This window comes from Ornithodoros turicata, chromosome 10 (assembly GCF_037126465.1).
Source record: "Ornithodoros turicata isolate Travis chromosome 10, ASM3712646v1, whole genome shotgun sequence".
Taxonomy (NCBI): Eukaryota; Metazoa; Arthropoda; class Arachnida; order Ixodida; family Argasidae; genus Ornithodoros; species Ornithodoros turicata.
The window spans coordinates 1,603,627-1,621,164 of NC_088210.1; the positions used below are offsets into that span (position 1 = coordinate 1,603,627).

The 17,538-nt window shown below is 45.2% G+C and overlaps 1 protein-coding gene across 4 annotated transcripts in view; it reads right to left on the minus strand.

Moving 5' to 3' along the window:
- LOC135371150 (uncharacterized) overlaps positions 1 to 17,538 on the minus strand; it is a 279,646-nt gene that overhangs the window by 36,631 nt on the left and 225,477 nt on the right. For 3 of the 4 annotated variants that reach the window (XM_064605190.1, XM_064605189.1, XM_064605191.1), the window contains one exon: positions 820 to 964. The exons of the other annotated variant lie outside the window; for it this stretch is intronic. In XM_064605190.1, coding sequence (XP_064461260.1) covers positions 820 to 964 — 145 coding nt within the window. The remainder of the gene's footprint in view (positions 1 to 819; positions 965 to 17,538) is intronic. 4 annotated transcript variants of the gene reach the window in all.

Below are 17,538 nucleotides of genomic sequence, written 5' to 3' on the forward strand. Positions count from 1 at the left end.
TGGACGAAGCAATTTTGACATAGTGAGAGGCGAGAGCCCATTAGAGACACTGAAAGCTGTGGTCTGAAGGGTTTCGGGCAATCGAGAAGGATGTGCTCGAGATATTCCGTATCACTGCAGTGACGACATCTAGGAGAGTCAACTTGTCGCATGCGGTCACGCCGTTCGTATAATTTGTGTCGAAACACAGCTTATCTGCAGTGGAACATTGTTAAAGTTCAATAGGTGTTTTTGACTTCGCTTCGAGATGTTTGGCAATGGTAAAACATAATTATTTTCCCTGTTACTGAATCGTCTCTTTAGGTTAGCAGACATAAAAAAAAATCGAACATAAAGCGTATGCGTATCGAGATGGTTGCACAATTAGTTTGTTTACACAGTACGCAAGTTAGTTGCACACATGAAGCACTCAAGTTAGTTGATTGAGGACCTCTCGGAAAAGTATGTTTTGTTTCGCTTTTGCAGGTCCTTGGGCATATTTGGAGAATATGCAATTATTCTCTTTTGAGGTTTACGATCTACAAGAAACTGTGTGTGTGTGTTCTCGTTTACAAGCTGGAACAGTATTCACGTCTTTACCAATAATACCGTTTACCAATTTCCGTTTAAAAATGACAAATTCCTGTTGTTCTGTGACCTAAGTCATATTTGCATTTTTCGCGTTCTTGCACAGCAAACGGAAGCCCAGGATTCCTGCACATAACTTCAGCTTTACCGCTGTTTATTCGCGTATGACCTGGTGCGACGTGAGGCGGCGCGCCGGTCGTTCTGCCAGCAGTGATTGTCGTCATGTGGGAATGTAACTTAATACATACTTACGCGTGTTCCAAAGTATAATCGCGGGGGTCGATCTCCACGATCATAAGTTCCCACGGCACGGAAGAGAACACGACCTGATTCCCTCCATATGTGCCAACGAAGAATCCAAACTTGAACTTGGAACATATCATGGTGTAAGGTGGAACTGCAAATATACAGGGGAAATTACGAGCAAATCTGTGATCGTTAACTACGACCTGAAACAGCAATCGTCCTCTGCAGCTGTACTACCAAAACGCAGGCATTAACGCGTAATCAAGTGTTCATCTATCGTGAGCATCATGAAGTCATTGCAGGAAATTGCGTCTAGCAGAGAAGAACGTCGACAGCTGTACGCTTAAAATAGCAACAATCGAAGCATGTCGTTAATATTATCTGTTGCACGAGAGGAATATCATGAACATTACATGAACGCTACAACCTGAGAAAGAAAATTATCGTGCCTTTTAATGCATTTATCTGCCACGCAGTGCTGCAGCGCATCAGACTTGGGACGCTTACATAATTTTGGCATTGGAGCGGTCGCATTACATCGGGCGTCGGGGTCACGCGCCCATCGCGCGTCACGGGCGTTGAGCGGTTGGTGTTATCACACCAACAAGATACTAGAGGCGGTAAAGTTGCAAGACTGCTAAACAAGTTCAGACATGCCATGATGACGTCACAAATCTAGAAAAAACACGCACACACAGACAACAGCTCAGGAATGCACAAGGAGACGTGCTTTTTGGGAATGTCTATCACAATCAGATACCAGCATTTCTGCACAAATACCTATGTAAGCAAACAGCTTACTCCATCAACATATCGAGCAAAGTGAATACTGACACTCAACAACATATAACAAAAAACAAACAAATTCAAATTTTATTAACTCTCCTTTACCATGCGGCATTGTTCTGCTCCACTTGGATGCTGACTGTTTCCCCTCATCTACATTCTGAGTAAAAGCAGTGAAAGGAGAAAAGAACCGCAAAAAATACACGCATTTGTGCTCCAATAGCTGTAACTGCAAGAAACCGTAGCGCAGGCTAATAAACTGAGAAAAAGACACCCATTTCTGCCACCAGATAATTCTTGCATAATGCCACATACACAGGCGCATTGCCCTTGCGTAAAGAAAGCACAGGACAGGGATACACAAATTTCCTTATGTGAGCAAGGAAAAGGCTTAAGTCGAACCGCTCAGGAATAATCGGAGAATCACCGCTTGTCGCAACAAAACTCGACGGCTAGCACAACATGACACCACGATGATACTAGCGGCGGGTAAAACTAAACAAGCCCCAATATGCCATGATGTCGTCACAAATCAGGAAAAAAGCACACGCACGCACGCACACAGGACAACGCATTAAACACACGGAGCGCTCAGGAATAATGGTAGCGTTACCGCACATCGCTATGAAGCTCAACGGCTAACACAAGACGACAACAACAACATATTAGCGAAGGGTAAAAAATACAGCAAGAAAGACACTACTGAACAAGTCTAGACATGCGACATCGAATGGGCTTAAACACTGGTGGTCGGGGAAAAGGCCTAAGCCTTCGGCGGAACATCATAGAGCATACACAAGTTGATTTTTCTATTTCGCGTAAACTAAACGCGGTCTGCTTGGAAAACGACGTACAAACTTTCTTAGGGAGCAGAGAAATATAGGAATTTCTACTCCGTGCTCAGATACCAGCATTTATGCTCAAAAACCTATAACAGCTTACTTCATGACCATATCGACGTGATCGAAGTGATAAAACAGTGCGCCCGCTCGGAGAAACGGTAACGGATCGCGCGCGTTGCGCGTCCAAACCGTGAGAACGCGCCCGCGTTGCGCTCGCACGGGCAAACGGATCGGGCGCGTCGCGTGTCCAAACCGCGTGAACGGGCCCGCGTGAACGGGCCCGCGTGCGGCGCGGTTCAGGCGCACTGTTTTATCACTTAAACAGAAGCAGAGCTGACATTGTAGTACCCTCGCAATAAATCTTTATTATTACTATTAAAAAAGGCCTCGGGTGTGTAGGGTCAGCCCAAGGCGTGTTGACGGGAGCGCACTGCTCTGCTGGATCTCTATAGTATTCTTGCAAAATATATGGGTGCAAGGAAATAAAAGGAAAACGAAGTGAATTCACTCCTGTATAATGATCGCTGCGTAGAAGCACGGCACCGATTTCTTCGTGGATGTTTAGCGAACGTGCATTCCTTTCTTTTTTTGGTTCACGCCGGCCGAGTGGCGATATCCTATTACATCCGGAACGAGGACCTATTTTTTTTGCATTCGCATACATGTGTGTGCCGTCTTTTGACGATGATAATAATTGACCTGAGGAATAATATGGATTTATGTGGTTGTGAAAATAGATTTTCTGTTTGTGAGTGTGAAAATGTGAGTGTGTGCTTGTGTGTGCGCGCGCGCTTTTCTGAACCAGGGACACCACTTGACAAGTATGTTCTTTGTGTCTGCCTTTTCGTGTGACACGAGTGATACATTTATGCACTATTGCGTGAAATAGTCGTTTTAAAAAATAAGGGTAGTCGCGTTTGCACAGTTATCTGTAGTGTAGGGCGAGCGTTTTTAATGGAATTGCCTCGCGAACCTGGTGAAGTCTTTGTTTTGGGCAGGCTATTTTATGACTGCCCGACGCCGGTCCTGTTGCGGTGCATTTGATACGCTTTCCTGAAGCAGTGTCGTTTGTTCTTGTATTGTGGTTCACGCTTTTATCAGTAGAAATTAATAGGAGTGTTCGTTTGTTTGCTAGTTAGTATGCGTCAGTCACGTTCGTAGCGCTGTTCAAGCTTTATTTTCTTCGCAAAAATTCAGACTTTATGGTATTAAGCTGTTCGAGAAGAAGTGACTTTCCCTGCTTGCTTAAGATAAATTGTGTGTCCTTTTTCTGTGCTTTCTTCACGCAGGGACAATGCAACTGAGTATTTATCATTATGCAGTAATTATCTGATAGCAGAAACGGGTGTCTTTGTCACAGTTTATTAGCGTGTACCTCGTTATAATATGTTTTCTCTTATAGCTATGCGAGCAAAAGTGCGTGTAATTTTTCACTGCCCTTCTCTTATTTTCTCTACTTTTACGCAGAAGAAAGCCTCCTGGTAAAAGCTGAATAGTGTTTTATCAGTGGAAGTGCGGTTGTTTGTTTGTTTCATTTTTTTGGGTGTCGATATGTTGATGAAGCAAGCTGTTATTCGTTTTTGAGCATAAATGCTGGTATCTGAACACGGAATCGAAATTCCTATATTTCTCTGCTCCCTAAGGAAATTTGTACGTCGTTTTCCAAGCAGACCGCGTTTAGTTTACGCGAAATAGAAAAATGAACTTGTGTATGTCTATGATGTTCCGCCGTAGGCTTAGGCTTTTTCCCCGATCACCAGTGTTTTCGCGTTCGATGTCGCATGTCTAGACATGTTCAGTAGTGTCTTTCTTGCTGCAATTTTTACCCTTCGCTAATATCTTGTTGTTATCGTCTTGTGTCAGCCGTTCAGCTTGGTAGCGATGTGAGGTAACGCTACGATTATTCCTGAGCGCTCTGTGTGTTTGATGCGTTGTCCTGTGTGCGTGTGCTTGTTTTCCTGATTTGTGACGACATCATGGCATTTTGGGGCTTGTTTAGCAGTGTTGCAGTTTTACCCGCCGCTAGTATCTTGTTGGTGTCATGTTGTGCTAGCAAGGAAATTTGTGTATCCCTGTCCTGTGCTTTCTTTACGCAAGGGCAATGCGGCTGTGTATGTGGTATTATACAAGAATTATCTGGTGGCAGAAATGGGTGTCTTTATCTCAGTTTATTAGCGTGCGCTACGGTTTCTTGCAGTTACAACTATTGGAGCACAAATGTGTGTAATTTTTCGCGGTTCTTTTCTCCTTTCACTGCTTTTACTCAGAATGTAGATGAGGGGAAACAGTCAGCATCTAGGTAGAGCAGAAGAATGCCGTTTGGCAAAGGAGAGTCAGTAAAAATTGGATTTATTTGTTTTTTGTTATATGTTGTTGAGTGCCAGTATTCACTTTGCTCAATATGTTGAAGGAGTAAGCTGTTTTCATTTATAGGCATCTGTGCAGAAATGCTGGTATCTGAATGTGTTGTAGCAACTCCTATAAAGCACGTCTCCTTGTGCATTCCTGAGCTGCTGTCTGTGTGTGCGTGCTTTTTTCTAGATTTGTGACGCCATCATGGCATGTCTGAACTTGTTTAGCAGTCTTGCAATTTTACTGGCCTCCAGTATCTTGTTGGTGTGATAACACCAACCGCTCGACGCGCGACGAGCGTGTGACGATGTCCGGTGACTCTGCTATTATTCCTGAGGTCTTAAGCCTTTTCCCTGCTCACTTAAAGGAATTTGTGCGCCCTTGTCCTGTGCTTTCTTTACGCAAGGGCAATGCGGCTGTGCATGTAGCGTTATGCAAGAATTATGTGATAGCAGAAATGAGTGTCTTTTTCTTAGTTTAGTAGCGTATGCTTCGGTTTTTGAAGTCATTGCAATTCAAGCACAAGGAGCACAATTTTTTGTTGCCCTTTCCCTTTTTCACCAATTTTACGCAGAAGAAAGTCGCATGGTACAGCTGAATTCGGGAGAAGAGGGTTTGTATCTTTTTCTTTATTACATGTAATTAGAGCATGGTGTGTTGAGGAAGTCAGCTGCTATAGGTGTTTGTGCAGAAATGCTTGCATCTGAGCGCAGGACAGAAATTCCTAGCACGCCACCCTCAGTGTAAATTAATTATTTTGGTTGTGAGACTGCTTCACTGCATGACAACGCTGAAATGGGAAGAGGAAAAATTGGAGCGCTTGATTAATAGCGATCCAAGTAACAGGGCAATTATAGCTTCCATAGAAAGTAGAATTATAAGGCAGATACAGATTTTTTGTGATAGTCTTTCTGAACTGCAATGCAATAATCTTTTATATAGTAGGAATACAATCATGTTCCCGTAACGGCGTTCTGACTAGTCCTCCGTCGAGCGCGAATGGAACTTTGCCCCCATGCTTTCGCGCCTTTTTGCTCGCAGGTGCAGCCTCAGACAACGAATGTATGAGCATAGAAAGGGTAATGTATTAGATAAGACTGGTGATGATGTTGAGTGGTCTCACTGATTATTTTAAAGAGCAGTGGCAGTTTGCTGGTGTTGTGATTCTAATGACCATGATGAGCCTTTGGGGTGAAAATCGCTAATATGCACGGTGCTTTTTTGTTGAATTTTAATGTAAGAATGAATATCATTAAGAGTAGGACAAAGGAAATAATCTTGCGATTCAATAAATAGTTGTCTTTGTCTTTGCCGCTGTCCTCTTCAGACAGGATGTGATGACGTCACGCACTGTTTCGGGTGTCTGTAGCAATGCATTGACCGTTACTGGAAAAAAGTGTAGCAATAGAAAAATGATGTGGATTGTCCTGGACGGATTTATGATGCGCACTGTTTTTGAATAAGAGGAGTGTGCGTGTTTAGAAATAGTTTGATGCTGGTTCTCTGCTTTGTTCAAGTGTTTCTCTTCGCTTTTTTCCCCTTTTTGTCTGAAAAACATGCGATGACATGCCCAGGCCTGTTCTGTCATGCTTTCCTTCTACATGTCGTTCTATTTTTCTTTTTCACGAGGAACATTCTTAACTTGACGATAGTGCTGCCCTGAATGGGAGTAGTGCTAGAATGATTCTTAATAATTTTGCGATTCATTTAGTTCAGAGAGTAACCGCAAGGGGGACAGGTGTATGGCTTTATCCAGTCGAGGAACAAAGAGTCATTATTCAGTTATCTCCCTGGCTCTCGGATGGGATGGACATGTCTCGATTAGCTCATTGTATGTAGCCATTGATGGAGTTACGTGTTAGGATATTTTGTTCTTTTGCAAGTCTCATTTAGTAAGACTTTGGGAATGAAATGCTTAATTCCTACAATCAGCTTTCATGCATGGTGTTTTTCTGCAAAAGCTTTCTATGCAATCGTTATAGTAGACTAAAGGAAATAATCTTGGGATAGTGATTCAATAAATAACAGGTCCCCTGTCTAGAGTGTACGCGTCCTTGAGCCACGCAGGTGCATGATGACATCATACCGCGACTCTATTTTTTCAGGTGGACCTTGTCCAGAGGAGATGGGTTAGACATTAGTAAAAAAAAAAGTGTAGCCCTGAAACAATAGGATGACGTCACGACCAATAAGAAAGGTCTGCAGAGGGCGCAAGCAATCACCTCTCTCTTGGACACTGGTGGGTGTGGATGCGTTCCTAGCAATTCTGTTCCTAGCAATTGCGTTGGCCGTTACTGGAAGAGCGTAGCTTCGGTGGGGTTCCGTTTGCCTCTGATGGGGTGCAGATGTGTGGTTTGTCACTGGTGAATGGTGTATTTTGTGATGAGCAGATTTACAATGAAGGAATGCAGTATACGTGTCCGATGATGGTGAGTGTCTTTTTCACTCTGTTCAAGTGTTTTTCTGTGTTTGCTTTCCTCTGTTGCCCAGTGCTCGTGCAATTTTTCCTCATGTAACAGGGCTCCTGACATGCCCCGACCTGCATGCTTTCCTCTGTTGATGCTTTGTAGTTTTTTCTTTTTTGACAAGAAAGATTCTTGTCTTGACGATGTCGATAGTGCTGCCCTGAATAGGAATAATGCTAGAACAATTAATAATTTTGTGATTAAATTAGTTCAGAAATCAACCGCAAGATGCCTGACTTTATCGAGGAGAAAAAAAAAGCATTACAATTCAGTTCTGCGCCTGGCTCTCGGATGGAAAAGACGTATCGTTCTGCGCTCCCGTGACTGCCGTTGTGATGGGCTGATTTGTTGTGTTACTAATTCTTTCGCCAACTTTGTCCCCACTTTGTTTGCAATTTTTCTGCCCGTGCATGTCGGGCGCTAGTTGCTGTTGACAAGGCATCCCCGCCATTTTCTATCTTCTTCTGCCATGGGAACGAGAGTAGTGCTGGCGTGATTCTTAATAATTTTGCCGTGAAACTAGTTGAGAAAGTAACCGCTAGGGGAGTGCAGATGCGTGACTTTATGAGGAGAAAAAAGCATTACGAGTCAGTTCTGTGCCTGGCTGTCGGATGGAATGGACGTATCGTTCTGCGCTCCCCATGACTGCCATTATAGTGGGCTGATTTGTTGTATAACTAACGTTTTTTTATGATTTTCATGCCCATGCATGTCGGGCGCTGGTTGCTGTTGTCCGAGCATCCCCGCCATTTTCTATCTTCTTCTGCCTTGGGAATGGGAGAAGCGCTGATTCTTAATAACTTTGACATGAAATTAGTTGAACAAGTACCTGCTAGGGAGGTGCAGATGCGCGACTTGATACAGGAGAAAAAAACATTACGACTCAGTTCTCTGCCTGGCTGTCGGATGGAGCAGTCGCATCGTTCTGCGATCCCCATGACTGTTGTTGTGGTGGGCTCATTTGCTGTGTAACTAATTCTTTTTGTTGTTAGCTATTGATGATGAGCATATTTACTCTTGCTTTCCCAGCCTCTGTATTACGAGTGTTTTTCTCCTTGCATGTCCAGAGCTGTCCTAACCTGCCCAGATATGCCATGATGACGTCACAGCTGACGTCACAGGATGTCCGGAACTTGTGGTCATAGCTGGAGATGCTTTGCAACCTGCCTCTGTGCTCCGCCGCCCGGCGATGGTCAGCGACCGTTCCGAACCGCTTTCTTCAAGATGGCTTCGTCGATCTTCAACTAAACTTCTTCTCTCCACTCTTTCTCTATCTATTTTTTTTGTTTCTACCTATATTTTTTATCAGCTCAACTAGCCCACAACTCACACAGCGGTCTGGACACGTCTTCGATGCTCCCCAATTTGTGTAATGTAATGACTCACTGAATGATCCTAATTACTGTGGGGGTCTCAAATTGCTCTAATTGCTCATTAATGGCGTCCAGGCCACTGTGTGAGTTGTGGGCTTGTTGAGCTGATCCAATACTACTAGTGACAGGTGCATCTTGTATGAGATGAGGCAGCGTCGTATGAAATGCACCCATCCCCTTTACGTGGGCTTTGCCATTTTAGAGGTATCCAAAGTCCGAATGTACAGCTTCATTTACGAGTCGCTCTTTTCTCGCTTAACCTGTCCAGTGCAGTTGATCTATGGAGATACAGACAGTATAATTTTTGCTCTCACGTGCAAGAGCCTCGTAGAGCAGCTGATGAAAATTCAGCACAAGCTAGATCTCTCCTCCTATCCACCGGACCATCCACTTTTCAACGCCGAGTACGCGAACGAGATGCGGTACTTCAAAGACGAAAGGGGAAGAGGAGTTATTGAGGAAGTCGTAGCCATCCGAGCCAAAATGTACAGCATTCTGTTGGCCGCAACACACAAACAGATTGCGAAAGCGAAAGGAGTTAAGAAAGACGTGGTGAGCAGAAACTTATTCCATGAAGTGTACCGAGATTCTCAATTCAATGAAAGGACAGTATCTCAGAAGCAGTGCACCATCCAGAGCATAAAGCATACAATGTACACCATTTCAAGAGTTAAGAAGAGCTTGGTCCCCCACGATGACAAGTGCTATCTCGTCGACGCCGTACGTTCCGTTCCTTACGGCAGCTGCGAATATGAGGGTAAATTTCGCTCTTTGTGTCTCAATGCATTGTAACAAAACACTCTTGTTTTGCAGCGCCACCATCGATGGAGAACCTGCAGGAGAGCCCTCGAACGTCTTTGGGGATTGAGTAATCATAATAAAATTGTAGCTCAGAAATATAGCTTCTCTCTCGCGCGCGCGCGCGCGAACGCAGGAGGAGGAGGAGGTTGGTCATCGTGCTAGCACGATGACGAACGTATGAATTGACGTATAAAAGTCTGTCTACTGCACCATCACTCTAGCCCGGTAGTCAAGCGTAAAGTCGACGCTGCGATAAAAAGACTGAGACAGGAGGAGCACGGGTCATCGTGGCAGTGTGGTGGCGGAATGGATGTATTAAAAGAATGACCATTTCGACATCGTCCTGGTGCCGTGACCCGGACAATGACGACGCTGCGATGAAGATTACCCTACTTTTTTGGCCTGTCCGATCTTCTCGTAATGTCCTGTTCGTGTGAGATCGAGCAAGTCAGGGAGAGTGCGAGCATCTATCGACGTCCTCAAGGGAAGACTGTATGTTTAGATTCAATAAAGCTGTTTCCATGAAAAAACACAGAGTCTCGTCAAAGTTATTCGCACTGTTTAATGCGTTGTATTTCGATGACTAAACGGTATTTCAATAAATCAGTGACAAAATTCACAATGTAGGCTGCTTGCAGGTGATGTTGCTTCCACAGTGAATACATAATAGGAGCAATGGCGCGAGCGAGGAGGTCCACGATGTCTGCAGACACGTAGTTGAATTCGGTGTACGTAGACTTTAAAAATTCACTCATCACTCCAACGGGTCCATCGAGAACGCTTATAGAGACGTTCTTGTAACGGGCGTATATCCGACGCACCATGTCCTGTAGTGAACCTGAGGATATCTCTCCTAAATTGCCAAAGGCCACCATGTCTATGACGTAGCGAAAAGCAGTGATGACAAGCTCGTTTAGGGGAATCTCCTTGCTGAAAAAAATCATTCTGCTCATCTTCCCATGAAGCGTGGATACGGGGGCAAGTTTGCAAAGCGTGGTAACTGGTAACTGAACATTTCCAAGTATTGGTCTGAATGATAACGCGTGGACAGCGCGCTATCCCTTTCTACAGCGCTTCCACATCAAAAACGTAAAGAAATGGGCGTCAGAACGAAAGCGAAACCACCAGCACCACCACCGTGCTCGAAGCGCATGCGCGAGACGTGAAGGGCGACGAGACCAAAACCGAAACGTGCGACGGCAGACGTGGTAGTGCTGCGAGCGCGCGCGTGACGTATGCTCCGCGAAGAGGGTGCCAGATATAGTTTTCTGTTTGCCTCTCGTCGGGTGCGGACGTCTGGCGCGTCGCTCGCATCGATACCATTGATGTGATGGTGAACTGTTTAGTCACGTAAAGAAGATGGAGGGCGGTGTGTTCATACAGATATGCTTCGATGTCAGTGAGTTGATGTTTTAATACTTCTTCCATTGACGCGTTTACCTACCCCATAAGTGCGGTTACTTGTCAGCGTGTATTGGAGTAGTGTATGTTTTGCGATTTACCTTGTTCCTGTTTAACTTTTCCCCTTGTTGTTGTTATTGTTGTCAGTGCATGCCCAAACATGTTCGCAATTCCCTTGTTGCTTTTTTGTTTTGTCTTTTCTTTTTGCATTCCACGGAAGTCCCCATGACGACAGCGGTGCTGCCACCTGACGTGATGCTTTCCAACTTGCCTGGTGTGACGCTCTCCAAATGGTGGCGCCCATAGGCTGGGGCTGTTACCGAACCTGTACTGGCACATTAATGAATTGAATATGCACAGTAATGACTTGAATTATTAAATGAGTCTAGAAAGTGTATTGATGCGTATGTGCGCTTCTTTTCATGTGTCTGATTGTAGAAAAATACAAGTTAACGCTAATTTGATATTTTCCTCCTCTCTCTCTCTCTTGTTGGAATGAATAGTGATTGAATTGATAAGTTGAAACTTATATTCTACGCTCTATTATCGCATTCTTATGCATGTATCATCGATTTTAAGTGGAACAAGCGAAAATAAAAATAATAAAAACTGGGTGGGGTGTGGGATTCCAAAATTGGGGGTGGCAGGGGGTGAGAGAGGAGTAAAATATCAAGTTGCTCGTTAACTTGTATTATTCGGTTACTACTACTATGTGTCGCTTGGTGCCTTTCAATAGTGTTCTTCCAGGAGAAATGGGTGTTCGATAGTTGTTTTTGTTGTTGCACTTTGCTAAATATGTTGATGTGGTAAGCTGTTTGTAGATATGGGTATTTCAGCAGAAATACTGGTATTTGTGTGCAGGGTAAAAATTCCTATGAAACACGTCACCCGCAGTGGCATTTGCGTTCACAAATGCGTACGTGCACAAATACATTCATGATGTCGCGCGGAGCGGACGTGTGTGGCTGCTGCGCTCGCCCGTTGTCGGGCCGCATGCAGTTTATTATCTGCTCGGGAGCCTGTTCCCGCAGTTTTCACTGCGAATGCGTCAACATCACCGATGCGGAATACGATTTCCTTGTCAGCGAAGGCGTGAGCAAGTTCAAGTGCGCTGACTGCACCAAACGACGGAATCCTGACGACTCTTTCGTTGCCTCCACACTTGCTACAGAAGCCGTTGACTTCAGCGTGCAGGTTTCGACGGATGACCTGCCTACGAACGCATGCAAGTTGCTAGGGACACTGTTGGAAAAGGTTAGCGCTCTCGAGAGGGATGTCAAGTCCCTGCGAGCGGAAAATGGTGCCCTGTTTGTGCATCTTAAGCTGTTAAGACGCCGTGTGACAGATACGCGGGAGTACTAATTCATAGTGCTGCTGCTTCGTCGACATCCACCACAGCTTCTCCGACAAGCTTGACTCGTTTCGCACCGATGGTACCGCCGGCGGAAGAAATGGTTGGCCAGCGTGGTAATCAACGTCGCATCGCACGGCAGCTTCCCAACGCGGTGGCTACCAATGATCGGAACAAGTTTCCAGAGCAGTCAGGGAGCATCGATACTTCGAAGGGGCCAGTGGACGATGAAGGGTTTCGTATGATCCTACCGAGACGGCGGGTCCAGCCATCGATCGGCTCATCCAAAGACAGCAAGTTGTGAGCTGTGGCAAAACCTCCGCGGGAGAAAGCCATCTTTGTATCCAGGCTGCATCCCTCGACCTCTAGTGAGGAGCTGTCTGAGGTCGTATCAAACGCATTGAACAACGATCAGTTTACATGTACCAAGCTGCCCGCGAGGCATGCGTCATACGCTTCATTCCACATATCGGTACAGGAGGCTGATTTTGATAGGCTTCTTTGCCCCAATGTATAGCCTGAAGGCTGCCTTTTTAGGCCTTTCCTTGGGCGGCTTCGCTTTGGTGCCAAAATTCATGTCGACAATCTGACGTCTGATACGACACGTGTTGATGGCGCCCCTTTAGGTTGCTAAATATCAATGCTAGGAGTGTTGTCAACAAGGTGGCGGAGCTGGAGTCAATATTACTTGCGTTCGATCCTGACATTACAGTAGTGACTGAAACTTGGTTGAACGAAAGCATTCAAGATAGCGAGATCTTTCTTGATGGATTCAGCGTTTTCCGCCGTGACCGTGGTTCACGTGGAGGGGGTGTAGCCATACTTGTTAAGGAGTGCTTCCCTGCATCAGCTGTTGAACATGACCACGGGTGCGAGATGGTTTGGGTTGCTGTAAAGAGTCACACCTGTTCGATTTTGGTGGGAGGATTCTACAGGTGCCCTCGAGCAAGTACAGATGTACTTCATGAATTGTCCCACTTTCTCGACACGAAATCTAAGGAATTTCCATCTGTGATTTTGGCTGGTGACTTCAACCTCCCGCTAATAGACTGGAAAAACATGTTGCCTGCAGCCGGATGTGAACACTCTCGACTCTTAACTGATATCGCTTTTGATAACAACTTATCGCAGGTGGTAGATGCTCCCACGCGTAGGACCAATGATGGCGAGTCGTTGATTGACCTCGTTTTCTTATCTCACGCTACAGCAAATACGCTAATTGATGTGTCGATCGCAGACGGAATATCTGACCACGATGCAGTTGTTTGCACATTGAACATGTCAATTAACTGGGGACAAATATTGAGACCAACAAATATCGTGATTTCAGCAGGGCAAGTGATACTGATGTTGTGGACATGCTGGAAGAATCTTTTGACCGATTTGTTGTGCTTTGTGAGGATACCGCAGTCTCTGTTGACAAAAGGTGGCTTTTCTTTAAGAATTTGGCGCTGGAGTGCATCGAAAAGTTTGTGCCTTTGCGCACAGTGAAGTGGAAGAAGCGTAATCCTTGGGTAACGCGTGAGATTTTACAGTTGAAACGTAAAATAAATAGGATAGAAAGGTTCCATCCAGTGCACAAAGGCTCACTCCCGGTATTGCGTCAAAAATTACGTTCACTAGTACGCCGTTCTCGTTTCCACTTCTTTAATGTTACTATGCACAACTTTCTTAAACATAATCCAAGACGGTTCTGGAGTCATCTGGTCAAAAAGGACAATAAGATTAAAGAGATTAAAATGAATGGGGTGGCAGTTGTCGACGGCGCGAGAATCGCGGACGAATTCAACGGGTGGTTTGCCTCTGTGTACACCAACGATGACTGTACAGAACCACCTTTCTCTTCTACCTGCTTTGGTCTGAGCGATGTCGAAGTGTTCACAGAGGGTGTCTTAGATAGGCTCCTCCGGCTGGACACGAAGAAGGCGTGTGGTCCAGACGGGATACCCAATGCTTTTTTACAGCGGTATGCAGAGTGGTGTTCAAAGTTTCTTTGTATCATTTACCAATCCAGTTTAAGATCCGGTGAAATCCCGTCTGACTGGAAGGTAGCCAAAGTGGTACCAATATTTAAAAGCAGTGATAAATCAAACATTACTAACTACAGGCCGGTATCACTACTAAGTACTAGTAGCAAAGTTCTGGAACATATTGTCTTTAAACACATAATTAGCGTTTTGGAAGAAAGTGAGTTCTTGGTGAAAGAGCAGCATGGCTTTAGGCGAGGTTACTCAACAGTTACACAACTTGTACACATAGTTCATGACTTTGCCTCTGTTGTAGGCAAAGGTGGTCAAACGGACGTTGTGTTTTTAGATCTATCAAAGGCATTCGACGGAGTTTCGCACACTAAGCTGTTGTATAAATTGAAAAACATAATAAGTAATGATCGTATACTGCAGTGGTTTCACTCCTATCTTACTAATCGTAAACAGTTCGTGAGTGTTGGTGGAGCCCATTCGCATTCCTTGGCAGTTCTCTCCGGAGTACCACAGGGGTCCGTGCTTGGACCGTTGTTGTTTCTAATTTTTATAAATGACCTCTGCATCGCCATTACGGGAATCCAGTGTCGTTTCTTTGCTGATGATTGCATTTTGTATTCTAGTATAAACACTACTAACGACCAAGTCAAATTAAACAGCTGTCTGGAACCTATTGTTACGTGGTGTGAAATGTGGCAGATGGAGCTCAATGTGAAAAAGTGCGTGTTCATGTCTGTTACAACGAAGAAAACGTCATTGTCCTTTCCGTATAGCATTAACACTACTGTGTTGAGTAAAGTGGAGAACCAAAAATAACTTGGTGTATCAATGCATCAAACCTAAGCTGGGCCGAGCATGTTGAACAAGTTGCTACCAAAGCATCCCGTAAACTTTGGTCACTGAGGAGGACGATGCGCCACTGTACGTCTGCAACGAAGCTGACGGCTTACACTACGCTAGTGCGGCCAGTTTTAGAGTACGCCGATATTCTTTGGGATCCCTACGTATACTACCATGCTAGAATCTGTGCAGAAAAAAGCCCTTCGATTTATATATAATGCATATGGTCAGCACACATCTTCGACTTCACTCTATGCTAAATCTGGTTTGCCAACCTTGGCTCAACGAAGGAAAATTCGGCGTCTCAAGTTTTTGCACGATATAGTTAGCGGTACCAATGGGCTCAAGTTCTGCGATTACTTAACTTACAATTCGAGCCGATCCACAAGACTGAAACATAGTAAATTAATCCGTGAGTTTCGTTGCAATAAAGATGTGTTTAAATTTTCTTTTTTTCCTCGCACTGTACGAGAATGGAACAAATTGCCCTCTTGTCTTACACAAATTTCATCACCAACCCGGTTTTTACAAGGTCTTCAGATGTTTAACACTTGACATTTTGCACTGTGTATAGCCGTATGTTGTATGTGTTGTATGTAGTGTACTCACCTCATCTGCCATGGCCATCAAGAGATGGCCGGCAGTATCTTTCAAATAAATAAATAAATAAATAATTTTTTAAAACAATTAGCTTGGGTGTGAGTCTGCTTCACTGTATGATAGGACGCGGTAATAATAATAAAATTATTAGGCTGTAAAATGTAGGTGCGGTAGGCTGAAATGGGAAGTGAGAAGAACTTGTAGCGTTTGATTGATTGCTAATAAACTAAGTAATAGTGCAATTGTATCATGAGCAATTTCCACAACGAGTGCATTTTTAAGACGCCTAAAATTATAGTTGAGCTTATTGCTTCTTAAGAGTAGTAAGGGTAGCAGGGTACTTCACGCCGGATCAGGAGTACTATAGATCTAAGCGGTATAATAACCGAGCTAAACAACGACATCCTTTTTCTAATCCAAGATGGCCGATTCTAATCCAATTCTAAGCCAAAATCCAGCTCTAAGCCAAAATCTAGCTCTAAGCCAACAGAATCCAGTTCTAAGCCAACACAATCCACTTGTAATCCAACACAAGCTAAATCCAAAGCCATCTGATTGGCCGCCATTAGCCCCGCCCACTTCACGTTGATTGGCCACCAAGCCCCCCACTGATCATTGATTGGTCAATCGTTGCTCTGATCCTTTATGCTAATTAGTTGGCTTGGCTCTGTCCAGTTCACGCTGAATGGCCCGTGCTAAGCCTACTGATCATGGATTGGTTGACTGTAGCTCCGCCCCTTTATGCTAATTACTCGGCTCTGCCCACTTTACGCTGATTGGTGCATGCGTATCGTTGAGCACAGCTCCGCCCCTTTATGCTAATTAACCGACTCCGCTGATTGGTCCATTCTAAGCCTACTGATCACTCTCCCACACTTTCTAAGCCCTCTGATTGGCCGTCCCCCGTTTAAGCCTACCGATTGGCCCGTTCTAAGCCCACTGATTGGGGCCTGCTGAACATAGCCTTCAGTAGCGCCCGCAAGATGAGGAAGCGGTAGCGCCCAGCGAGGTAGCGCCCGCAAGAGGAAGCGCTAGCGGCCCAGCTGCGGCTTTATCTCAGATGTTCGAACTTACCCATCTCTTCATGCCGATTGGCCCGCGCCATAATGGCTAGCAGGTGGCCTACTGAACATAGCCTTCACCGGCGCCCGCCAGATGGTGCGCGGATCGCTCGGCGGCGGCTTCAGATGGTCCTAACCCAATTGGGTGTCTCTATCTTAGATAACTCTACGAGATCGAACAGACAGGGAAAAAAATACCTTTCAACGTTTATTGAGTACATGTTTGAGGAAAAGCATGGCGGTCTTGGAAAGGTTGATTCTTTTGATGCTGGGCTTGGTTCCACGGAAGTGACGGATCATGTAGACGTGTCCGGGACAGCGAGTGAGAAAAATTTCGTCCTCCGTGAGTTGGCACTTCCGCGTGCACTGGATATCTTCGTAGCTGTCGCTCACGTCCAGCGAGTGAAGGCACGTACACAACGATCCAGTAGCGTTCCTGTCCAGGTTAATGCCGGACCGCATAGGTACCACGTGCCACTCGCTGATGGCCAAGATGTCGCCGGGGCATTCGTGCGCGTACGTGTGCTTATCCTTCTCCAGCTTGATGCTCGCCGTACAGTTGCCGGCGTCCAGCGCCAGCGCGGACGAGACGAGCGAGAAGAGAACGAGGTGCCACATCCTTCCAGTGACGCAGGTCAAATGACGCTACTCCTACTCATCCTCTGCATTAACTGTGCGGCGGGGGAAAGAATGCCGGGTGAAATCCCGCTATCTACGTCATCCACTCGAGCCTACCATATTCGCAGCTTCCGTACGGGTAGGAGTCCACGTCATTATAGAGGTACCGTTTGTCGTCATACGCCATCAGACTTCTTTTCACATTTCTGATGGTGTACATGCACTGTTTCTTTCCCACTATTGACACCTGTTC